A 26,351-nucleotide genomic window follows, 5' to 3' on the forward strand; every position below is an offset into this window, starting at 1 on the left:
ATTAGCTTGAATTGTTTGGCTTGGATTGTACAAGCTAGTAGCTGATCACAGTAGTACTGAGCAATCATGATGTATTCTTTTGAGTCTAGTCCTCAAAAGTGGAAGAGCACATATAGTGGTTAGCGTTAAGCAATGTATTTAAATAGATGTTTAATTAATGTAGGGTTATACTTTATTGGTGCTTAATCATAGATCCCTACAGTACAGAAAGAGGCCATTCGGCCCATCGAGTCTGCACCGACCACAATCCCACCCAGGTCCTACCCCCATATCCCTACACATTTACCCACTAATCCCTCTAACCTACGCATCTCAGGACACTAAGGGCAATTTTAGCATGGCCAATCAACCTAACCCGCACATCTTTGGACTGTGGGAGGAAACCGGAGCACCCGGAGGAAACCCACGCAGACACGAGGAGAATGTGCAAACTCTACACAGGCAGTGACCCAAGCCGGGAATCGAACCCAGGTCCCTGGAGCTGTGAAGCAGCAGTGCTAACCACTGTGCTACCATGCCGCCCTCTGGATGCTTTGGAGCTAAATTAAACGGTGCCATCAGATGGCAGGAAACTAATGTGTTCCAGCGCTCCCCTGCAGTGTAAGCCCAACACCACTGCGTATCAGGGTGACACAGTGGCACAGTGGTTTTTTAATTTGATTTATTACTGTCACATGTATTAACATACAGTGAAAAGTATTGTTTCTCGCGCACTATACAGACAAAGCATAACTTTCATAGAGAAGGAAGCGGGAGATTGCAGAATGTAGTGTTACAGTCATAGCTAGGGTGTAGAGAAAGATCAACTTAATGCAGGGTAGGTCCATTCAAGAGTCTGACAGCAGCAGGGAAGAAGCTGTTCTTGAGTCGGTTGGTACGTGACCTCAGACTTTTGTACCTTTTTCCCAATGGAAAATGGTGGAAGAGAGAATGTCCAGGGCGCGTGGGGTCCTTAATTATGCTGGCTGCTTTGCCGAGGCAGCGAGAAGTGTAGACAGAGTCAGTGGATGGGAGGCTGGTTTGTGTGATGGATTGGGCTACATTCACGATCTTTTGTAGTTTCTTGCGGTCTTGGGCAGAGCAGGAGCCCCATACCAAGCTGTGATACAACCAGAAAGAATGCCTTCTATGGTGCATCTGTAAAGGTTGGTGAGAGTCGTAGCTGACGTGCCAAATTTCCTTAGTCTTCTGAGAAAATAGAGGTGTTGGTGGGCTTTCTTAACTACCTCACAGCGGCAGGGACCTGGGTTCAATTCCCGGCTTGGAGTTTGCACGTTTTCCCTGCGTCTGTGTGGGTTTCCTCCGGGTGCTCCAGTTTCCTCCCACAGTCTGAAAGACGTGCTGGTTAGGTGCATTGGCCACGCTGAATTCTCCCTCAGTGTTACCCGAACAGGCACCAGAGTGTGACGACCAGGGGATTTTCACAAGTAACTACATTGCAGTGTTAATGTAAGCCTACTTGTGACACTAATAAATAAACTTAAAAACTCGAGGTCACCCTCACTTTAGCTGCATACTGAACATCATCAGAAGGTTTGCCACCCTTTTCAATCATTTGCTGGAATTCTACCTCCCCGCCCGCCATGGAATCGGTAGGTGTGAGATGGGGACAACGTAAATGTCCGTTGACCTTGGGTGGGAATTTCTGGTGACACTCGAGTGAGGCCGTAATATCTCGCCCATTGTCTTTTGAGAGAAGATACCGAGCTGAATTATGGAATTAAGGTTAGGAAAACAGTGAAATGATCTGCTTAATTTCTTCACAGGCAAACGTTCCTGGTTTTCTACCGAGTAATGATGAGGGAATTGGACAAGTCGGTAAAGAACATTTCAGCTGGCCTGCAGTCTGATCCAGCTGAGGTAAGGTTGATCTGTTGACATTCCACCATCTTGCAGCACTGCAGTTCGAATCCTGTGGAAGGAAACCTGTCACCAGTAGCAAACATGGCAACAAGATTGAATAAAAGAACAACAGTAGATTGTCTTTTAAAGATTTAATGGATGTACAGTCGACTTGACCTTCACAAAACAGTCCAGAAATAATGCACACATCACGGAGGAGTCATCAAGGGAGGGGGAAGAAGCTTTTTGTTTGGTAAATTTTTGATGAGTACTTGATATATTTGTACTCTGGATGAGATGTGCTTGCCTCTTTTTTTTGCCTGCCTTCACCATACAGACATTGACTATTAAATTACCTGTGCAACCTGTTTATACAAAGGTTTGGAATGATGGACAAGAATAGTTACAAAAGAACACTTAACAGGTACAACATGGAAACTGTATTGGTGAAGTTGGGAACTGTCATTTACAAGCAATGAGATGAAGGGAGTTGTTCGTGTTGGAACACTGGAATGATATGCAATGGAGAAAAGTTGTGACTGTTTTAATAAAAATATACATATTTTTTAAAAGTAAAAATTCGCACAACACCAGGTTAAAGTCCAACAGGTTTATTTGCAATCAGGAGCTTTCGGAGCGCTGCCCCTTCATCGGGTGAGTGGATGTGCAATAGGCATTAGCTACTCCACTCACCTGATGAAGGAGCAGCGCTCCGAAGGCTTGTGATTCCAAATAAACCTGTTGGACTTTAACCTGGTGTCCTGAGACTTCTTATTGTGCCCACCCCAGTCCAACGCCGGCATCTCCACATTATATTTTTAAAGGCAGTTTCTCTTTTAACTGACTTATGTTTGGTTTCAGATGCAGATAGAGAAGCTGCTGCGATGGAATGTAGCTGTGCGGGATTTCCATATCCTAGTAAATCTCGTAAAGGTAACAGAGTGATTTAGTTTTTGATAAGGATAAGAAATTAACAGTAGGCCATTCGGCATGCCTGTTCTGCCATTCAGTGAGGTCATGGGTGATCAGCCACCTAACTCCCTTTCCTTGACCCTTTCCATGTCCCTTAGTATCTTTGGTTCACAAAAGTCTATCAATCTCAGATGTAAAATTTGCAGTTGAGCTAACTTAAACACTTGTTTGTGGAAGGGATTTCCAAACTTTTCTAAAGTTTATTTATTATCGCCACAAGTAGGCTTACATTAACACTGCAATGAAGTTACTGTGAAAATCCCCTAGTCGCCACACTCCGGCGCCTGTTCAAGTACACTGAGGGAGAATTTAGCATGGCCGATGCACCTAACCAGCACGTCTTTCGGACTGTCACCCTTTATGGGCAGAAGTGTTCTCTGACTCACAGAGTAGTGTTTTGTTAAGGCAGCAAGGGTTGAGTTCTTCCTCACCAGTGTCGCACTGAATCGCCTGCAAGGACATGGCTAAAAGAGCTTTGGGATTTTCACTCCTGTTTTTCTCTTTGTTCTGTTTCACCTGCACCGGTGCAGGTGAGATCAAACTCCAGAGGGAATAGGAGATTGAAGCATTACTATAGTGCCACATGCTAATGCCTATTGCAGGTTGTGTAACAACTGTCTGTTTATTTGGCTTTATATTGTGAACCTTTGTTTTAGTATCTGTTGTTTGCATTGCTCATACGTCAAAGAAATTTGTACTTATGTTCATTAACCATGCTTTTTAACCATGCAGATATTTGACAGCAGACCTGTCTTGGCTGTTTGTCTCAAGGTAATCAACTTATAAACTTGTTTTTGTCTGACAATGGTGCGTTGAATGGCTTTTCTAAAGAACAATAATTTGCATTTGTATGGTACATTGTTGCATCATTAAAACATCTCAAAGTGCTAATCAATTGTAATGTGATCAATTACTTTGTTCCTTGAAGTGTGATGCCTGTTGCGTAGGCAAAAGCAGTAGCTGTTCCTCACCAGCAGCATCCTACAATATATGTTTAAGATACATACATCCACAGAGAGTGTGCTTTATTAGGTGAGAGGAGAATGTTGACCAGGGTACTGGGAGAACTGCTGCTGCTCCTTGAATCACATCATTGTATTTTTAATATCTGCTTAAACAAATCGACAAGACCTGAATTTAGCATTTCACGTGAATAATGTGTGTCAACCTTCATAGAATCTTAGAATTCCTATAGTGCAGAAGGAGGTCTTTCGGCCCATCCAGTCTGCACCGACTACAATCCCACTCCAGGCCCTATCCCCACAACCCTACACATTTACCCCGCTAATCCCTCTAATCTACACATCCCAGGACACTCAGGGGCAATTTAGCATGCCCAATCAACCTAACCTGCACATCTTTGGACTGTGGGAGGAAACTGGAGCACCCGGAGGAAACCCACGCAGACACAGGGGAGAATGTGCAAACTCCACACAGACAGTGACCCAAGCTGGGAATCGAACCCGGGTCCCCGGTGCTGTGAAGCAGCAGCACCAACCACTGTGCCACCATGCCGTCCGCATCTTGGCTTAGAAGTGCTTGTTTTGCTCCTGGGTTTGAAGTAAAACTAAAAAAGTTTATTTATTAGCCACAAGTAAGGCTTAAGTTAACACTGCAATTAAGTTACTGTGAAAATCCCCTAGTCGCCTGTTCGGGTACACTGAGGGAGAATTTAGCATGGCTGATGCACCTAACCAGCACGTCTTTCGGACTGTGGGAGGAAACCGGAGCACCCGGAGGAAACCCACGCAGACACGGGGAGAACGTGCAGACTCCACACAGGCAGTGACCCAAGCCGGGAATCGAACCCAGGTCCCTGGCGCTGTGAGGCAGCAGTACTAACCAAGGTTGGGGATTTTTAAATCTTAAACAGAATTTAGCAGAAAATCTTGATGAGACTCTGTTGGAGTAGCGAGGGAGTGCTGTGCTGTCAGAGTTGCCACCTTTGTGGGTGAGATGCTGAATGAAGGCCTGTCTGCTCTCTCGGGTGGATTTAAAAGATCCTGTGGCAGTATTGAAAGAGGAGCAGGAGATCTCCCGCTGACTTGGCCAAGACTTATTTCTCAAGCAGCAGTGGGATATTGTGCTTAGATTGGCACTTTGGGCTGTCCTTGAGTCATGAAAAATGCTATATAAATGCAAATCATTTTTTGTGCCTCTGAAAAAAATATTTCTGTAGTATTTCACTGGTGTGTCAACAAGATTACAAACTCATATCATAGAATCAGAGGGTGGCATTTTACCGCCTCGCTCGTCCCAAAACCATAAAACCCAACCCAACCCATGGACCTTTCCATGGTCCACCCCTTGCCTGCTCCGATTCATGTGGCCGGCAGGATGGTAAAATTCCGGCCATAGAGTCCCTAAGGTGCAGAAGGAGATCATTCAGCCATTTGAGTCTGTACCAGGTCTCTGACGGAGCATCTTACCCAGGCCCACCACCTGCCCTATCCCTGTAACCCCACGTATTTTACCCCACTAACCCCTCTAACCTACACATTTTGGGACATTCAGGAGCACTTTAGCATGGCCAGTCCACCTAACCCGCACATCTTTGGACTGAGAGAGGAAACCGGAGCATTTGAAGGAAACCCATGCAGACACTGGGAGAACGTGCAAATTCCGCACAGACAGTGATCCAAGCCGGGAATCGAACCTGGGTCCCTGGCGCTGAGAGGCAGCAGTGCTAACCACTTTGCCACCGTGTCTCCCAGCGCTGGTATTGAACCTATTTTTAGAAGGAATGAGAGGGCAGGATGCAATGACTGCGGTATGTTTCTATAACATAATCTGCCTTCCTGCAACGCACGGAGGATAATGCCTAGCCTGTGATTGTTGGTTATCCCTCATTGTGTGTGACCGAGACTTTGATTGTGAGGATTATGAAATTGAAGTTTTGTCCTAATTACTACTTGTAATATACCGGAAAGTATGTTGCCATCGGTCCGCCATAAATGACATCAAATTAAACTCTTTGATTTTGCGCATAATGTATAATTTTTATAGAAATTAGTTCTACAGAGATACAATTGCTATAGTATTTTAGTCTAATGCATGGTTATATTTTTGTGATGCAGCATGGACGCCTTTTCATTGAATCTTTTCTGAAGCAAGGCATGCCGCTCCTTGACAACAGCTTCAAGAAACACAGGGTATGAATTTCCACACCCAATGCAAGTTTAGTAGAAAATAAGTAGAAATTAAAAACAAAGCCTCAATTTAATCAATTGGTTTCAGATGGTCCAAATGTAATTTAATGATGGACGCTTTCAAAAATGGTCAGAGGAGACCATAAACAAAAAATGGAAGTGATGCAAGTCCACAGCTAATTAATTAGCTGCTGACTGAGTTACCGAAATAAAGGACATGCGCTTATAATGGAGCCTTGTATGATCTCAGGAAGCCCCAAGGTGTTTTATAGCCAATTAAATACTCTTGAAATTTAGCCATTGTTGCAGAATAGGAAATGTGGCAACCAATTCGCACGCACAAAGCTTCCGCAAACAGCAATGAGATAATGACTGGATAATCTGTTTTGGTGATGTTGATTGAGGGATAAATATCCGCTTGGGATGCTGTGGGGAACACCCATGTTCCCCTCCGAGCGAGTGTCATGGGGTCTTTTACGTCCACCTGAGAGGACAGTTAGGACCTCGGTGTAATAGCTCGTCCAAAAAGGGGGTTCCTCAAACTGCGGCATGCTCTCAGAACTGTGGGCACTTCAGCTTTCATTGTATACTCAGGTTTCTGCAGTGGGACCTGAACCCATAGGGCGGAATTTTCCCGTTCCGCCTGCCAGGGGAATCGTAGCGGGTAGGACAGGACCATGCAAACGTCTGTTGACCTCGGGTGGGATTTTCCGGTTTTGGAGCGAGCGCGGCCGGAAAATCCCACTCATAATCTTTGTGATTTGGGTATGAGAGTTCTCCCATTGAGGCAAGATTGCAACAGAAATCCTGAGAGTTGAAGCAATGGAAATGCTGGAGGCTGAATCTGAACACCATGCATGCAGTGATCAATACATATATACATGTATGTAGCAGTACATATACATACACGTATCAATACATATGTGTATCAATACATATATACATGTATGTAGCAGTACATATATACATACACGTATCAATACATATGTGTATCAATACATATATACATGTCCGTATCAGTACATATATGTATCAGTACATGTGTACATGTCCGTACCAGTACATATATGCTGAGGATTTTCACAGACAAAACAGAATTTCTATGTTTCATTTAGATAGTCAATAATTATCTCTACAACACATTAAAAACTAGAGTTGAAGAAATGTTTAGAATAATGGCGTCCTTCTGTTTTATAATATATTTACGATTTTCATTTTTATTTACCATTCCTGCAGCCAGGAATCAGGCGAGGAATTTGCTCCAGGCACCTGACAATGTTGCTCTGTAACTGTCTGCTTGGAGCAACATCATGCAGACATCCTTGTGTCCCTGTGGAAAGTGCCTCTTACGTTTTTGTGAAGTTTATTTATTAGTCACAAGAAAGGCTTTCATTAACACTGCAATGAAGCTACTGTGAAATTCCCCCAGTCGCCACACTCCAGCGCCTGTTCGGGTCAATGCACCTAACCAGCACGTCTTTCAGACTGGGAGGAAACCGGAGCACCCGGAGGAAACCCACGCAGACATGGGGAGAACGTGCAAACTCCACACAGACAGCGACCCAAGCTGGGGAATCGAACCCGGGTCCCTGACACTGTGAGACAGCAGTGCTAACCACTGTGCCATCGCATCACCCATCTGAAGTGAGGAGCTGTGGACAAACAGAGTGGAAGTGACTGTGTTGTCTCATTGTGCAGCTGCAGAACCGTTCTTGCATTTGGAATGACCAAAACAACTCTTGGCTTGGATTTTGATTTGATGCAAGAGTTTTACTGTAGCATAAAGATAGAGAGGGCAGGGGATTGATGTTACAAGTTCACTTTCAGAGTAAGTGAACTTGTAACTTTATTTCTTAAATTAGAACAGCTGTTATCCTTTCTTTCCACAACTTAAGCCTGTGTACTGAGGCTGTTCTCTTTTTTTCCTTAAAGGAGGATGCTCAGAGTCTGCTGAAAACCCTACAGCTGAGCACTCGCCAGTTGCACCATATGTGTGGACATAGCAAGGTATTACTGTAACATACAAGGTTGTTGCAATTTGAAATAGATCATATCAATGAACTTGAGTTTCGTGCAAGAATGTCTAATGATTATGATGTAACCTCCGCTGTTAATTTAAGTTTTTTAAAAGCGGAATCGTTTACTCAATTTAAATGCGACGAGCTACGAGGATCCTGAAAAACACATTTGGGTGATAAACATGAGGAAGATGTGGGAAAACAAATCTTGATATCAGACATCTGGCCTTTATCTCTACATTGGCAATGTCAGAACCCAATTTATTGAGCATGCTTTTAGCCAGGGAAGACAAGATCTACATCCAGTCATTTTGGATTGAAATTTGGCTCCTTAATCGTGAAACAAATTTCTGAATTGATTGTGCCGCCGTAGTGAAGTTATTAGTAACCTGTCGGGGGCGATTCTCCCATCTCGCTGTGCCAAAAAATCAGTGCAGTGGGCCAGGAGGTTCAAGCACCGGTCCATGGGATCTGCGATGGGCATCTGGCCCTGAGCGTGTCTCCCAGTGCCAGATTTCTGCGTCGGAAATAGGTGCGGGGCTGCATGATATATGTGCATTAATTTACATATATTTTAAATGCTATTAGCAGCCCAGGTCTGAAGTCTCCGGGCCCGCTCGCCTCTCTCTCCCACCCCTCCTCCCCGCCAGGAGTGTTTCACTCCAGCAGGATTTAGTATAGCTCCCCACTTGCGAGGAGCTGGCAGCCTGACCCCGTTGGAGTGAAGGGGGGACAATTGGGGACTCCCAGAGGGTCAGGTAGCCGAGAGGGGGGTGCCCCCTTGGGCATTGGCACCTTGGCAGTGCCAGCCTGAGCCCCTGGCACTGCTCAAGGAGCAAAGTGCCAATGCCCAGGGGCACCTTGGCACTGCCCATCAGGCATGGGGCGGTGCCAAGGGGGTGGGGCCAAAGGGGAAGGGGTCTATTGGGGGGCGGGGCTCGGGGAGTGATTGGAGTGGGTGGTGGGGGTCCCGTTGCCACTCTGCACGTGGGCTGAGGGACAGAGGGATTGGGGCTGGCCAGCGGTGGGGGAGGGGGGGATGCAGCCTGCTAGGGGTGGTCAGGGCTGCGAGGGGAGCATTGGGGCTGCCGTGGGTGGGGGGAGATGAGGGAATGTGTGAGAGATCGGGGCGGTGCTGCTTGGGAGGCCAGCGATCGGGCCGGTGGCGGAGGGGGGGTCGCTGGGGCTGGCCAGCAATCAGGAGGCTGGCAGACAGGGGCCACTGCGCACGCACTGGTCTCAGTGCTAACAGATCATCGCGTGCGCAGTGGCCCGCTCAGTGCTATGCTGACGGCCTCTCCAGTGGGAATAGATTTTTAATGTGATTTTCGTTGGTGCATTCAGCAGTGCACAGAACGTGGGAGATTCTCCTCTGAACTCCCACTGGAAAAACCAGCGTGATTTACTCCAGCTTTCACGTGAATTCAACACTGAGAATTATTTTGAGAGAATTGCCCCCATCACCTGTGGTGCTGGATGGAACAGAGCTCTGTAAGCACCCAGGATTGTTCAATTTATGGGCAGTGAATAGATTTACAGAAATGAAAGGTAATACACACTGGTGGTGTTAACATAGCTGGTGTTGCATTATAATGAGTAAAATCATTTTTATACCTAATATAAAAAAAATGTTCCAGCAGACTGAAGATTCGGGACAAACTTTTCCCATCCTGCCTGTCATGGGATTCATAGTGGGCGGGACACGGACTATGCAAAGGTCCGTTGACCTCGGGCGGGATTTTCCACTCCCATTAATGGGCCAACACGGCCGGAAAATCCCGCTGTCGGGGTCGCCATATTGGATGGCTGCAATTGTCAAGAAATTAGAATATTATGATGGATAACCCACACATAAATTGTTGTCACATTAACGTCGATTCTCCAGTCATTCTTATTTTAATGTCAGTCGTCATTTTTAAATGAAGTTCCATCAGTATTGACGCAAAGTGGATCAGAAAATCCAGTCTGTTTGGAATCTATAATTTAGTTACATGTCTTGTACAGCGTCTTGTTTAGGGAGGGGTGGGGGGGGGGTGTGCCTCAAGATAAAGGGTAAGAATCCAGTTGACGTTTTCAAGAGCTGTGCTAATACAAGGATCGTGTCTGAAAACAGGGGCGTCTTGTAATGAAGGTGCCCCCAAAAAATGGGGTGTGATATGGATTGGTAGATTATAGACCAGCTGGCCTTACATGAATGGGAAGTGAAATACAGGTGATGTTGTCTTGTTAGAGCTTTTTGATGCTTTTCGACTGGACTATCAATCAGGAGTACGTGGGCTTTCTCGGTTCTGCTGCCAATGAAATTACTTTCTCCCCTCCCTTCTGACTTGACTTGTAGCTCAACCAAGACACCAACTTGACCAATCATGTCCCACCGTTGAAGAGGCTGTTGGAGTTATTTGTGTGCCGAGTTAAAGCAATGTTAACCATCAACAAGTGCCAAGAGGCATTCTGGCTTGGAAACCTCAAAAACAGGGACCTGCAGGTGAGTACAAGCAAGTGTAGATTTACGTTTGTAAGTTTAACAAAGTGCAGTTATAGCAAAAGCAAAATACTGCGGACACTGGAATCTGAAACAAAAACACAAAACGCTGTGACCTGCTGAGGTTTTTCAGCATTTTCTGTTTTGGTTGCAGTTATATACTGCATTGTGTGACAAGCTTATCAGTTTGTCTCAGTTGCTCTTTGTTACCATATTTTTAGAGGGTTAGGCTCGTTCCGCCTAAACCACAACTATTCCCTCCTACACAACCCCGACTCTGTTGAAATCGGGAATGATCACATCATCTGTGGCTCAGTTGGCAGAAGCCTGAGTCAGAGGGTTGTGGATTCAAGTCCCATTCCAGAGAACTGACTTGAAGCTGACGCTGCAGTGCCGTACTAAGGGAATGCTGCATTGTCGGTGGGAGTGTCTTTCAAATGAGAGGCCATGTCTGCCCTCTGATGTGGACATAAAGGATGCCATGGCATCTTCGAAGAAGATCGGGACAGTCAGTTATCCTTAGTGACCTGGGATATTTTACCCCTCAAGACAAGCACAGCAACACAGATTATTATTGCATTGCTGTTTGTGGGAATTGGCTCTAAAACACTTTGGGACATCTTCCGTTCAAACTTATTCTTTTCCAAGAGCTAAATTCCTTACATTTTCTGGTATTCGTTTTCCCTACATCTGCAGATTTCATTTAACATCCCAGGATGACATAACCCAGTCACTACCTCCTCATCTTTTGTTTTGGTCTTTGCAGCCTTGGTAGTTATGTAATGGGCATTTACCATTTCCCACCAATTTCCTCCCCGCTACTACCCAAGTTTCTCCATTTTAATTAAGACCTTTAATGCTCCATACCATGAACAATACTAGCCTGCAATTGGCCGCTACAGTGGCCTTGCTACTCGTATTATTGTACACTCCAGATGTGTAACTGCGGCAGCTAACGATTGAAAATACCTTGCAACGAAAACTGAAAATGCTGAAAAAACCCAGCAAGTCGAACAGCACCTGTGGAGATAGAAACAAGAGTTAAAGTTTCAAGTCTAATATAGCTCTTTTTCGAAGATGAGTCGTATGAAACTTGAAACATCCTCTCCAAAGGTGCTGCCTGACCTGCTGCTGAGTGTTTTCCAGCATTTTTTTGCTTTTATTTCAGATTTCCAGTATCAATGGGTGGCACAGTGGTTAGCACTGCTGCCTCACAGCGCCAGGGACCCAGGTTCGATTCCCGGCTTGGGTCACTGTCTGTGCGGAGTCTGCACATTCTCCCCGTGTCTGCGTGGGTTTCCTCCGGGTGCTCCGGTTTCTTCCCACGGTCCAAAAGACGTGCTGGTTAGGTGCATTGGCCGTGCTAAATTCTCCCTCCCTGAACGGGCGCCGGAGTGTGGCGGCCCAGGGGTTTTTCACAGTAACTTCATTGCAGTGTTAACGTAAGCCTACTTGTGACACCAATAAACAAGCTTGAAAAACTTAAAATGAGTTGTGAAGATATCAAACAAAGAAACCAAAAGCCTACTTGTGACACTGATAAATAAACTTTATAAAAGCTTTATCTGCAGTGTTTTGCTTTTATGAAAATACCTTGTGTTGTGCATAGTCAGGTGAGGGGCTAAATTACCCCCCTTCCACGTGTGTGTGTGTGTGTGTGTGTGTGTGTGGGAAGAGAGTGCGGGGAAGATGAAGCTGAACATCTAGATGTTTCACAACAGCAATTGAGAGTCAGTCAAGGAATGGGTCATTATGTGTTCCTTTCATACCTGTCCCAGTGACTTGTTACAGAGCAACAATTATCCTTGTCAACTCAGTAGAAATTGTATGCATGTTTGTGTTGACTAGCATTTCAGAGTGAAGTCTTTGCTGGAGCAGAGTGAATAATTCAGTACACTGGTTTGACTGTTGTTTTTACACAGGGGGGAGAGATTTTGTCCCAAGCATCTCAACAGGAGAGTGGGGGTGAAGAAGAATCAGAGTTACCCGACAATGGTGAAGAAGAGGTAAGCTCTGGCATGCGTGTTGGCCACAGTAAAATAACTTGCTGTAACTGTTGAAGAAACACCCCACAAACAACAGCAACTTGCATCTTTGACATAATGAGGTGTCCAGAGTTTGACACCAAGCCACATAAGGCGTTATTAAGACAGATGACACAAAGCCTGGGCACAGTAAGAAGTCTCACAGCACCAGGTTAAAGTCCAATGGGTTTATTTGGTAACACGAGCTTTTGGAGCGCTGCTCCTTCATCAGGTGAGTCACCCAATGAAGGAGCGGCACTCCAAAAGCTCGTGCTGCCACATAAACCTGTTGGACTTTAACCTGGTGCTGTGAGACTTCTTAATGTGCCCACCCCAGTCCAATGCAGGCATCTCCACAACAAAGCTTGGGCAAAGAGGTTTTAAGAAACGTGATTAGCACTGCCGGCTCACACCACCAGGGACCTGGGTTCAATTCCGGCCTCGAGTGACTGTATGGAGTTTGCACGTTCTCCCCGTGTCTGCGTGGGTTTCCTCCGGGTGTTCTGGTTTCCTCCCACAGTCCGAAAGATGTGCAGGTTAGGTGGATTGGCCGTGCTAAATTGTCCCTTGGTGTCAGGGGATGAGCAGGGTAAATACATGGATTTACGGGGATCGGCTTGGGTAGGAGTGTTGTCGGTGCAGGCTCAATGGGCTGAATGGCCTCCTTCAGCACTGTAGGGATTCTAATCTATTCCATTCTTAGAGGAGAAAAAGAGAAATGGAGAGGTTTAGGAAGGGAATTCCAGAGCAAACGTGCAAGGCTTCTGAAGGGACAACCACCAACGGTGGAGCAATTAACCCACTCACCTGATGAAGGAGCAGGGCTCTGAAAGCTCGTGATACCAAATAAACCTGTTGGACTTTAACCTGGTGTTGTGAGACTTCTTACTGTGCCCACCCCAGTCCAACGCCGGCATCTCCACATTGGAGCAATTAAAATCGTGCTCAAGAAGCCAAAGTTAGATGAGCACATTTGTCACAGAGAAATTTGAAAATAAAGAGGAGAAAAATCGAGACATTGCTTGACCCGGAGCCAGAGTGCAGGTCAGTGAGCACAGGGGTGATAGGTGATTGACACTTGGTACTAGTAAGGACACAGGCACAATGTTTAGGGTAATACCAAGTTAAGAATGAGAGAGGCCTGTCAGTAGTATGTTGGAATAGTCAAGTCTTGAGGAAACAAAAGCACAGGTAAGGGTTTCAGCAGAGGCAGGGGTAGAGTCGAGCAGTCCCATGGAGATGGAAATAGGTGATCTTAGCAATGGCTCAGTTATGCGGTCAAGAGTTCACCTTCAGGCCATTTGTGACTTCAAGGTTGCAAACAGTCTGGTTGCGCCTCAGACTGTTGCCGGGGGAAAAGATGGAGTCGATAGTTTGGGAATGGTCTTTTATAGCAGAGGCGGAAGACATCAAAATGGCTTTGGTCTGCTCAATTTTTAGTTGGGGAAGTTTCTGCTCATACAATACTGGATGTCAGACAAACAGTTTTGATAATTTAACATCAGTGGAGGAGACGAGTGAGGTAGTAATGAGATAAAGCTGGGTGTCGTTGGTGTGTGTGTATAAACGAGCAATGTTTTCAGATGTTGCTGAGGGGGTAGCATATCGATAAGAAATAAGAGGTAAAAAGGGTAGATTCTTGGGGCACATCAAAGCTGGAACGGGCAAAGAAACCATTCAAGTGATACTCTTGATAGATAGATCCGAATGGAACTTGGTGAGTTCAGTCATACCCAGTTGGACGCTAATGGAGAGAGCATGCAATCAACCATGTAAAAGGTGAGAGAAGGTCGAAATAATCCTATGTGATCCATTTAAGACGGATCCACTTGATTTGACTTCGCATCCGAAAGATATCACGAGTGTTTCTAAGTTTTTGTACATAATCTCTGGAATGGAACTTGAACAAAATCTGCTGACACAGAGGCGGGCGTGTTACCCACTGAGCCATAACCCATAAATGACTTGTGTCCTTTGGAAATCTTGGCTTTCTTTAGTATCTACCGTGGGCTGAGAGAAAGCTTTACATCATTTGTTTGTTGCCTTGTAGGAGAGTGAGGAGGATATGGACGGCTGCGAATCGGATACAAGGAAAGCCGCAAGGGATGATGAAGAAAGCAGTGAAGATTCTGGCAGTGAATAGGTCTGTATTTATTGTACACAAGGCCTCAGCACAATGTAACTGGAAGCCCCTTACAAATTCAGTTTTTAAAATGCACGTGTATGACTTGATGCATGTCACTTGGTTGCTTCCTACTATCCTGGACAGCTTGGGGCGGGATGTGGTGTTCATCTTCTCTACACATTGAAGATTTTAGGCGGGCTTTTCCGGCTGCGCTTACCCCAAGGCCGGAAATTCCTGCCCGAGGTCAACGGACCTTTGCATGGTCCGCCCCCGCCCGCTACGATTCCACCCTTTGAGTCTCACATTTCATTGACTTCTCCCCAACCTTAGGCTTCGTGAGCCATATCTCAACAGCTGCTCAGGGTCTAATTTCCCCTGCCACAGCGCTGCTTGACACAAGTTCCTCTGTGCAACAGAAAAAAAAGACTTGCATTTATATGGTGCCTACGTGATTTCAAGACATCCCAAAGCCTCTTAGAGCTACAGCCGTGCGGTTTTTCAAAACTCAACTGTTCTTGAACAGAAGGGTCAGCAGCAGTGTTGAAGTAATGCACAGAAGGATTTTATACAAGCGCGTTGTATGCGCTACCAGAGGAAATAAAACCCAAATCGAGGATAAACAAGCAAAATATTGCAAAGACTCCAAATTAAGAGTAGACCGAGGTGACTCATGTCCCGTATCACATTGGATTGCTTACCTTTCACTGGGTTCCTTTCTATGATGAAAGTCAGAAGTTGCACAACACCAGGTTAAAGTCCAACAGGTTTATTTGGTATCACGAGCTTTCGGAGCGCTGCTCCTTTATCTATGGGGGCACGGTGGCACAGCGGTTAGCACTGCTGCTTCACCGCGCCAGGGACCCGGGTTCGACTCCCAGCTTGGGTCTGTGCGGAGTCTGCGTGGGTTTTCTCCGGGTGCTCCAGTTTACTCCCACAGTCCGAAGAACATACCTGTTAGGTGCATTGGCTGTGCTAAATTCTCCCTTGTGTACCCGAACAGGCGCCGGAGTGTGGCAACTAGGGAATTTTCACAGTAACTTCATTGCAGTGTTAATGTAACCCTTCTTGTGACTAATAAATAAACTTTAAGGTGAGTCAACCCTTTCGGAGCAGTGCTCCGAAAGCTCGTGATACCAAATAAACCTGTTGGACTTTAACCTGGTGTTGTGAGACTACTTACAGTGTCCATCCCAGTCCAACGCTGACATCTCCACATCATTTCTATGATGAAGCCATAATTCTTGATCATTTAGACAACCATGTGATTAGTGGTCGAGAATGTCAGAGCACCATCAAGTTGCCCTGTAAATAATCTGACTTTAGTCAGATCATATATATGTATCTCCAATGCTGCTTCTTTGTGTTACACATGATTACTCTTCGCCTTCAGGTTGGGGGTTGAATATGTCATTATTGGACTGGCGACCCAGACATTGTGAATTCAGGTTGATACCCCCGTGAATGCTGGGCATTCCCACAAAGTAAAGAATAATTGACTAGATAATCAACCCTGCTCTTTGTTCGCACAGAACTAACCAGCTGTTCCCTTTGGGGAGCAAGAGATTAGGTACCTCGCCCACCCTTTCCAACGTGGATGGTGAGGCAGCATCATTGGAATAAGCCTGATTTAATCAGTGAATTTGCTAACCTGTCATTTGTGTTCAAAGGCCATCTCCCAGGATCCCTTAAAACAAGGCTGTTTTACAAAATTGTTAATTCATCTCCGCTTGAGACATGTGAAGCCAGAACACCTTGCTCAGCATAAATGCTCAGCGATGTAGAGATGCCAGCGTTGGATTGGGGTGGGGCACAGTAGGAAGTCTCACAGCACCAGGTTAAAGTCCAACAGGTTTATTTGGAATCACGAGCTTTTGGAGTGCTGCTCCTTTCTCAGGTGAGTCACTAACTTGATGAAGGGGCAGCGCTCTGAAAGCTCGTGCTACCAAATAAACCTGTTGGACTTTAACCTGGTGTTGTAAATGCTCAATGGCTTTGAACTGTGAAGTAAGCAGTGGCAGATATTAGCATGAGGTGTCTGTTTTGTGACTTTAAATAGCACACTTCATGTTAATCTATACTGCCTGTGACCTCACTTCATGTCATACAAGACAGATGAACAAAAATATGTAGACTTTTAGGCTGAGCTACTTGTGATGTGTTCTTTTGCATCCTGACCAGGATTGATGATTATATGAAGTAACATGGTCGAGTTTTATACAAGGTGTAGCCATTCTTACGAACAAGATTTCCAAAAACAAAGTCTTGGGAGATCCGGGTGATCTAAGTACATGTCTTGTGTCCCTTAATTTTTTCAAATTCTTTAATTTAGAGCCAGCTCATTTCAAATTATTTACTTTAGCTCAAATTTTTAACACCACGTTCCACTTAGTTGTGTTATTGACATTGCTTAATTCAAAATTATTGGGTCATTAGTATTTTCTTGACGCAGACACACAGTTAGTTGGTAGCAGTGGGCTGCAAAGATAGTGTGATGACGTGCCTTCGGTGAAATCACATTGCTGCCCTCTTGTCATCAGACAGTGTGTCTGATTTTGCTGATGAGGGTTACATTCCCAGAATTTAAAACATTTATTGGGCAGCACGGTGGCACAGTGGTTAGCACTGCTGCCTCTCAGCTCCAGGGACCCGAGTTCAATTCCCGGCTCGGGTCACTGTCTGTGCGGAGTCTGCACATTCTCCCCGTGTTGCGTGGGTTTCCTCCGGGTGCTCCGGTTTCCTCCCACAGTCCAATGATGTGCATACTCGGTTAATTGGCCAAGGTAAATTGACCCTAGTTTCAGGGGGGATTAGCAGGGTAAATGAGAGTTACGGGAATAGGGCCTGGGTGGGATTGTGGCCCAGTACAGACTCGATGGGCCGAATGGCCTCCTCCTGTACTGTCGGGATTCTATGATTCTATGAATTGGAGTTGGAGGTCATATCAGGCAGGCATATTACAGGAAAGGATACTTGGGGGAGTTGAAATGCATTTTTTAAAGAGGATTCCAAAGTAGGTATTACATACCAACACCACTTTGACCTTGGACTTTGATTATGCTCCCAGATGGAAGTTGCTGTGAAAGTTCACTGCACTGCCCTCTGTGTATTACATGAGAATGTGCCACTGCAAGTACAGAACAATTAATAGATAAGGTCCTGCAGTCCTTTTATATGATGCTCAACAAGGTGTCTGTGTTTCTGACTCTATGCGCTTTACCATTGTAAACTATTTTTGTTAAGTTATGCTGCTGTATTAAAATTAATAAAGTTATGATTTAATTGATGGTTTTTAGTTGAGTTTTTATGGAACATCCCAGTTAAATAATTGGGTTGAACATTATCCAATGTTCTTTACTGGAAACATCACTCTTTAAACAATGACTAAATCTGGCCATTGCCCAAGACTTTTCAGTCATAGAATCCTACAGTGCAGAAGGAGGCCATTTGGCCTATCGAGTCTGCACCGACCACAATCCCACCCAGGTCCTATCCCCATAAGCCCATGCATTTACCCTAGCTAGTCCCCCTGACACAAAGGGGCAATTTAGCAGGGGCAATCCACCTAACCTGCACATCTTTGGAGTGTGAGAGGAAACCCGGAGCACCCGGAGGAAACCTACGCAGACACAGGAAGAACGTGCAAACTCCACACAGACAGTGACCCAAGCCAGGAATCGAACCCAGGTCCCCTGGAGCTGTGAGGCAGCAGTGCTTGCCACTGTGCCACCGCTGTCATGACACAATGCCATCCATTATCTTCTCTAGGGACTGCCTAAGAGAAGAGATAAGGATGACTTGCTTCCACCATGGTTCGATGGATTCTGAGATGGCTGAAAAAGCCCAATGTGCAATCTGAGGACTTTGCAACACGTAGGGCAACTGTGCTTGCAGGATTGGGTAGATGAATTGTTTGGAGGCTGGTGTGCTCTCTCTGATACTTCGACTCTGCGCATTCCTGACAAAGTTTCTCGACGTGTCTGCTGCATTCCTGAGTCAACTTTCACCATTTTGATCAGTCACAAGCCAGGATCTCCCATGAATCGGTGGAAATGTTTGACCCCTTCAGGGATGCTTTGAGGACGACCCCAATGCATTTCCGCTGTCCTCCTGTTGTGACCGGGTTCCAAGTAGAGCAGTTGCTTTGGGGTTCTGATATACACGTGACCTGCCCTACCGGGCAGAGCTGCTTTTGAGGGATTAACCCGTCGATGCTGAGCATGTTGGCTTGAGGAAGGACACTGCTGTTTGGTCTACCTTTCTTGCCACTGGATTTGGAAGATCTTGACATGGCACTTGATTAACAAGGGGGTGAAAAGCTATCAGATATAGGCAGGAATGTGGGGTTGAGGTTACAATCAGATCATATTGAATGGCAGAGCAGGCTCAAAGGGCCGAATGGCCTACTCTTGTTTCTATTTTGTATGTACTTCAATGGTTTAGGGTGCCTGCTGGAGGTTCTCCATGTCTCTGAAGCATACAGGAGCATGAGGATCATTGGTGCTCAGTAAGCATTGACACATTATACAATGCAGGGATTGTTTGGGATTGATCTGCCCTTTTCTTACTCCCCCCTCCTAGGTATATTGATAGACTTGTGGGCGGCACGGTGGCGCAGTGGTCAGCATTGCTGCCTCACAGCGCCAGGGACCCGAGTTCAATTCTGGCGTCGGGCCACCGTCTGGGTGGAGTTTGCACATTCTCCCCATGTCTGCGCCAGTTTCCTCCGGGTGCTCTAGTTTCTTCCCACACTACAAAGATGTGGAGGTTAGGTTGATTGGCCATGCCAAATTTCTCTCTTGTGTCAGGGGAATTAGCCGGGTAAACATGTGGGGCCAAGGGGATAGGGCCTGGATAGGATTGTTGTCGGTGCAGGCTCGATGGGCTGAATGGCCGCCTTCTGCATTGTATTCTATGATTCTCATGATGATGATGACTTGTCTGTATGTCTGCCTTCACTTATGCCATCTTTCTGTATAATAATGACACAGCTAAACTCAAAACAGATAGGAAATGCTATGAGGACATAGTATCACAGCAAGTGATGGGGTGCTAATGAAACAGGCTGTTAATTACTGGTATTGGTGAAATTCTGTCTCAGTCTAACAACGACGAATTATCCATATATTTTATATGCATTCATGGGATGTGGGTGTCGTTGGCTGGGTCAGCATTTATTGCCCATCCCTGAGGACACTTAAGATTCAACAACATTGCCCTGGGTATGGAGTCGCATGTAGGCCAGCTTGCGAGTTAGAGCAGGAGTAGGCCACTAAGCCTTTCGAGCCTACTCTGCCATTCAGTAAGATCATTGCTGAACTGACTGTAAACCTCCAGCCTAACCCTGATAACCTTCACGCTCTTGTTTATCATGATTCCATCTACCTCTGCCTTGAAAATATTCAAACATTCTGCTTCCACTACCTTTCGGAGAAGGGAATTCCAAAGGCTACCCTCAGAGAAAAAAAATATTCTCATCTGTCTTAAATTGGCAACTCCTTGGCTGGAATTTTACCACCTCGCCCACCCTGGAATCGGGCGGGCGAGGCTCACAGAACAGAATTCTCTGTCGGCCTCGGGTGGGATTTTATGAGCCTTGCCTGAGCGAGGTCATAAAATCCCGCCCCTTATTTTTAAACAGTGACTCCCCCCAGTTCTAGATTCTCCCATAAGAGGAAGCTCCCTCTTCACATCCAGCCTGTCAAGACCTGTCAGGATCTTGTATGTTTTAATCAAGTCACTCTTCTAAACTCCCAACGGATAAAAGCCTAGGCTGTCCATTCTTTCCTTCTAAAACAATCTGCCCTGTCCAGGTATTAGTCTAGTAAACCTCTGAACTGCTTCGAATGCATTCATACATCCTTCCTTAAATAATAAGACCAATACTGTGCACAGTACTCCAGATATGGTCTCACCAGTGTCCTGTACAACTGAAGCATAATATCCCTACTTTTACATTCAACTGTCCTTGCAATAAACTATAATATTCTATTAGCTTTATATTTACTAGCTGTACCTGCAATTCAACCTTTTGTGATTCATGTAGTAGAACACCAGATCTCTGTGCATCTCAGAGCTCTGGTGGCACAGTGGTTAGCACCGCTGCCTCAGTGCCAGAAACCTGGGTTTGATTCCCGGGTTAGGTCACTGTGGAGTCTGCACGTTCTCCCTGTGTCTGTGAATTTCCTCCAGGTTCTCTGGTTTTCTCCCACAGTTGGAAAGACGTGCTGGTTGGATGCATTGGCCATGCTAAATTCTCCCTCAGTGTACCCGAAAAGGCGCCGGAGTGTGGTGACTGGGGGATACTCACAGTAACTTCATTCAGTGTTAATGTAAGCCTACTTATGACACGAGTAAATAAAGTTTATCCCTCGTGCTTATTTTGTTCTTCCTGCCAAAATGGACAATTTTGCATTTTTCCACATTATACTCCATTTTCCAGATCTTTGACCACTCGCTTAACCTGTCTATATGTCTTTATCGCCTCCTTGTGTGGCCTTTACAACACACTTTCCTACCTATCTTTGTATCATCAGCAAATTTAGCAACTATACCATCTGTCCCTTCATCCAAAGGCATTTATAAAGATTGTAATTGAGGTCTCAGCACTGATCCCTGTGGCACACTACTGGTCATATCCCACCGACCAGAAAAGGACCTAGTCATGGATACCCTCTGCTTCCTGTTGGCTAGCCAATCTTCTATCCATGCCGATATGTTACCCCCTACACCTCGAGCTTTTATCTTCCGCAATAATCTTTGAAGTGAACAAAGAAAATTGCAGCGCAAGAACAGGCCCTTCGGCCCTCCAAGCTTGCACCAACTGAACTACTCTTTCGGGGACCATATCCCTCTATTCCCATCCTATTCATGTATTTGTCAAGGTGCCCCTTAAAAGTCACTATTGTATCTGCTTCCACTACCTCCCTCGGCACTGAGTTCCAGGCACTCATCATCTTCTGTGTAAAAAAAAACTTGCCTTGTACATGCCCTTTAAACCTTGCCCCTCGCACCTTAAACCTATGCCCCCTAGCTTCTGACTATCCACCCTGTCCATGTCCCTCATAATCTTGTAGACTTCTATCAGGTCCCCCCTCAACCTCCGTCATTGCAGTGAAAACCAAGTTTCTTCAACCTCAAGTGACACTTATCATAAGCCTTCTGGAATATCGCGGTAGGAGATTTGTACGGACTGATGAAATATATTGGAGCTACAATGCACTGCAAATGTTGGGAGTGCGTCTGATTATGCACCCAAATGGGAGAAGGGTGTTAAATTGCAGTATTGCCATGTGTATTTCATCTGAATTGGCTACTATAAATAGACAACAGCAGAATCTTTTATTCTTTCCTTTGCTCAGAAGTGCCTAGGCCCCAAACCTGGTAACTGCCCACAGTTGGCATTGTGGCCTAAGCAACTGTGGCCACAATCCAATGTCTTGGAATACTGTATGAATAACCATTAAAAAACTGATGTAAACGGTAAGTAATAAAAATGCCAGTTTTATTTTGGTCATTCCAAATGTCTAAAATTTGATTTTTTTTTCAATAATCCTATGTAATAATGTTTTGAATTTCATCCTATTTGACTGAGTAAAGACAGCAGTCATTATTTTCGATCATGGTTTAGGGTCGACCAATTCTCAGGAGCAAAACGACTTACTGAAATTACACCCTTCATCCTGTTCCTCGGACAACTTTTCCTGAACACACACACACAGCAAGAATGGTAACTTACGTTAAACCGTTTCTTGCCCAACGCATGATTTTGTTTGAAGGAACATGCTTCAAGACCAGAACCATTGTGATGTCTCACAGGCTTGTACCTCAAAGAAAAAAAACCAGACACATCTACCCGGTAACTACAGCAGTTGCAGAAAAGTTCTGCGTGTATTCTGCTGCCCTGGCCGAAGGGAATCTCTGGAGAGGGGCAACGGGAATAAAAGAATACTTAAGATTTTAAGTTATTTTTAAAAAATCTTTCAAGAAACAAGTTTTGCAAGTGTCAAATTTGATGCTGTAACATGTAAAAACATCTCTGGTAAGCTGTGTAAATCATGGTGATGACCCTTAATAACTGCCTGTAAATCACCATGATGAAGTTAATTTTATATCGTGCAGTTAAAGTGGGCATGGGAGGACTGACACTGATCTCCGTGAAAGCTGAGCCTTCTGAAGCATGGAAGCCCCCCGCTCGTTTGGGTGCTTTGGTGGTGATGGCTCTTCCAAACACTGAATCGACAGAGCTGAGTTTGATGGGATGGGGTTTGTGTATGACGACAGCAGCGTTGCATTCAGTTTCTGAACTGTAACAACTCTCGGGAGTGGCCTCTCCCGTTTCCCCGAGCACGTCCAAGAGATTCCAGTCTTCGGTTACCACGTCATCTTGCAGATAGAGGGCCACCTCCTGGTCCGATGGTGAGGGCTTCTGGATTGTCTCGGCTCCATCTAGTTTCCCAGTGGGATTTGTACTGTATCTCACCCACTGAAGATTCTCATCACATGGAGACCAAGGATCCCACAGCTGAAATGCAGTCATCTTCGATGGTAAAGATCGGGAAAGATCAGGTCCATGAAGAGAAGGGGGGAAGAAATGTCAATTAAACACCTTTTCACTTTTAATGCTTGCGATGAGAACAAAAATCCAATTGCATTGATCACATTTGAAAATTATTTTGATTTCACGCTCTTTCTCATCCATAATATACTAAGTTTTTAAGTTTGTTTTATTAGTGTCACAAGTAGGCTTACATTAACACTACATTTTGTTCTGGGGATCTGGGCTAAATTCCCGCCACAGCAGATGGTAGAATCTGAATTCAATTAAAAAAATATCTGGAATTAATAATCTACTGATGACCATGAAACCACTGTTGATTGTTGGAAAAACTCATCTGGTTCACTAACTAGGAAATCTCTAAAGGTCTGGTCTGCATGTGACTCCAGAGCCACAGCAATATGGTTGACTCTCAACTGCCCTCTGAAATGGCCCAGCAAGCCACTCAGTTCAAGGGCGACAAGGGATGAGCAATAATTGCTGGACAGCCAGCGACACCCATGTCCCACGAATGAATGAAAAAAAATTGAAGTTACTGTGAAAATCCCCCAGTCGCCACACTCCGGCGGGCCTGTTCGGGTACACAGAGAGAATTTAGCAATGCCAATACACCTAACCAGCACGTCTTTCGGGCTGTGGGAGGAAACCGGAGCACCTGGAGGAAACCCATGCAGACATGGAGAAAACTTGCAGACACAGACAGTGACCCCAAGCTGGGAATTGAACCCAGGTCCCGAGCGTGTATAAAATAGTTGAACAGAATATATGATGTAAACCTTTGTTAAGCCCATTGTACAGTGCTGCCATACACTATGGTTGGAAGAATAGTGGGTAGCCCATTTAAAGAAGCCACAATTTTTTAAAAAATCATCCTTATTTTCAAATCCTTCCATGGCCTTTCCCCTCCCTTCCTCTGTGATCTCCTACAGCCCTCTGTGTTCTTTGCATCTCCTAACTCTGGCCTCCCTGATTTCAATTGCGGCACGGTAGCACAGTGGTTAGCACTGCTGCTTCACAGCTCCAGGGTCCCGGGTTCGATTCCCGGCTCGGGTCACTGTCTGTGTGGAGTTTGCACATTCTCCTCGTGTCTGCGTGGGTTTCCTCCGGGTGCTCCGGTTTCCTCCCACAGTCCAAAGATGTGCGGGTTAGGTTGATTGGCCAGGTTAAAAATTGCCCCTTAGAGTCCTGAGATGCGTAGGTTAGTGGGATTAGCGGGTAAATATGTGGGGGTAGGGCCTGGGTGGGATTGTGGTTGGTGCAGACTCGATGGGCCGAATGGCCTCCTTCTGCACTGTAGGGTTTCTATGATTTCTATGATTATTGGTGGCTGTGCTTTCAGCTGCCTGGCCCCTAAGCTCTGGAATTCCCTCTGTAAATTCTCCTCCTTTTAAGACACTCCTTAATACCTGCCTCTGTGAATGAACTTTTGACCAGCAGTCCTACGCTCTCCTTATGTAACTCGCTGTTCAAATTTGTTTGATAGTCACTCCTGTGAGGTGTTTTTGGGACTTTTATTTTTACAATTTTAAAGGTGCTACATAAATGCAAGTTGTTGATGTATAGGTGCAGTGGAGAAGACACGACAAAGTCGTAAGAATCAAGGGTAAGAAGTCCTAGTTTTGAAGAAATCTGCCTCACAAACAAAGATAAGGAGGGACCCGAGAGGTTTTCAAACACGATGAAAAAGAGTGGCTGTTTGGTGACATTGTTTCCATGGTTGTAGAATCAGTAACAAAACAGAAAAAGAGGGAGAAATATCAGCCAGAACTCCTGCTTTTGATAACTATCCGGTACTGCCTGTTGGAACATGTGAATGTGTAAACAATGAAAATAAAGTTTATTTATTAGTCACAAGTAGATTTACATTTACTGTGAAAATCCCCTAGTTGCCACATTCTGGTGCCTGTTCAGGTACACGGAGGGAGAATTGAGCATGTCTTTTGGACTGTGGGAGGAAACCCATGCAGACACGGGGCGAACGTGCAAACTCCGCACAGACAGTGACCCAAGCCGGGAATCAAACCCGGGTCCCTGGTGCTATGAGGCAGCAGTGCTTGCCACCGTAAAGGCACCAAAGCTAAATGGTTAACTTAAACCCTTCTCTCCACAGGCACCGGCTGATTTGTGTTACCCCGCCAACATTTCTCTAGGTAACACGAGCTAAACCAGGCATGACCTGCTGAAGTGGTAGTCCTGATAATGGAAACATTTTAAGTGCAAATAATCTAAAGATGGGCCTTGAACATTTCAAGTGACTATGCCTATTTCCTTTGGCAACATCTTCCATTGTGGGGTAACCTTTGGGGAGAAAGATTGTTGAGACACTGGCTGGGATTTCCTGGCGCCATCATGGTGGGTCACACCGTAGGAGGTTCGGGGGCCCAGCCACAAGTCCATTGACCTGCGCTGGAACTGGACAATCCTGGTGAGGCTGGAAAATCCCGCCCACTGTCTTGGAAGCAAATGGTTTGTGTAGTTTGTGCGCATGGCTGATCTGTGTTTCATTACAAAACCGGACTGAGTGCAGCCATAATAGTACCTTGGGTTGAAAAACTAGTTTGATCTACTGTCTTGTTCCCAGTCCTTTGTTAATGTTGTTGAATAAACAGTTGGTGGGGTGGGGGGATATACAAGGTCCTGGGTGACTTTCCCTTCTCACTCTATTTTCCCAATCTTTTTTCCCCCCCGAACTTTCTCTCGTACACTCTCTTAGGCTTTCCAATTTCCCTTTTCACAAGATTGCTTTATACAGCAACTTACCCCTCATAAAATTAGTAAAGTGTAATCAGAAAAAAAACTGACCTATAACCAAAAGTCGTCATGAGAAGGGATGACAAAACTCTTGGTCAAAGATGTACATTTTCTGCAGCATCTTTTCTGCAAAGACAGGTGGAGAGGCAAAGAGTTTTGGAGGGGGGAATTTCAGAGCTGAGGACCCGAGAGGACCAAGATATTATGGATCTTGTATTATGTAATGAAAAAGGGTGAATCTAGTTGTAAAACAACTTTCAGGGATGAGTGACCACAATATGATAGAATTTGACATTGTGTTTGGAAGTCAGGAAGTTTAATCTGAAAGCAGGGTATTTAAATTGAATAAAAGAAATTATGAAGGCATGAGGGACAAATTAGCTGAGGTGGATTGGGAAGATGCATTAAAAGGTATGACTATACATAGGCAATGG

General features: G+C 45.3%; 2 protein-coding genes across 2 annotated transcripts in view; one reads left to right on the plus strand and one right to left on the minus strand.

The window, feature by feature from the left end:
* Positions 1-14,759, plus strand: part of fancd2 (FA complementation group D2) — an 89,583-nt gene extending 74,824 nt beyond the window's left edge. Inside the window, exons 36-43 of the mRNA XM_078209918.1 lie at positions 1,767-1,860; positions 2,704-2,775; positions 3,547-3,585; positions 5,892-5,966; positions 7,896-7,970; positions 10,320-10,466; positions 12,386-12,469; positions 14,538-14,759. Of these exons, the coding sequence (XP_078066044.1) occupies positions 1,767-1,860; positions 2,704-2,775; positions 3,547-3,585; positions 5,892-5,966; positions 7,896-7,970; positions 10,320-10,466; positions 12,386-12,469; positions 14,538-14,630 (679 nt within the window). The 3' untranslated portion in view covers positions 14,631-14,759. The remainder of the gene's footprint in view (positions 1-1,766; positions 1,861-2,703; positions 2,776-3,546; positions 3,586-5,891; positions 5,967-7,895; positions 7,971-10,319; positions 10,467-12,385; positions 12,470-14,537) is intronic.
* Positions 14,760-22,614: 7,855 nt separating this feature from the next.
* Positions 22,615-23,148, minus strand: LOC144485168 (FANCD2 opposite strand protein-like). The gene has a single exon (XM_078203398.1). The coding sequence runs from the start codon at positions 23,146-23,148 to the stop codon at positions 22,615-22,617; it is 534 nt and encodes a 177-aa protein (XP_078059524.1).
* Positions 23,149-26,351: the final 3,203 nt, after the last annotated feature.

The sequence above is a fragment of the Mustelus asterias genome, chromosome 3 (genome assembly GCF_964213995.1).
Source record: "Mustelus asterias chromosome 3, sMusAst1.hap1.1, whole genome shotgun sequence".
In the NCBI taxonomy this organism is placed as follows: Eukaryota; Metazoa; Chordata; class Chondrichthyes; order Carcharhiniformes; family Triakidae; genus Mustelus; species Mustelus asterias.

Coding starts and splice junctions, on each gene's coding strand:
- LOC144485168 (XM_078203398.1), bottom strand. CDS start 23,148: ATGACTGCATTTCAGCTGTGGGATCCTTGGTCTCCATGTGATGAGAAT.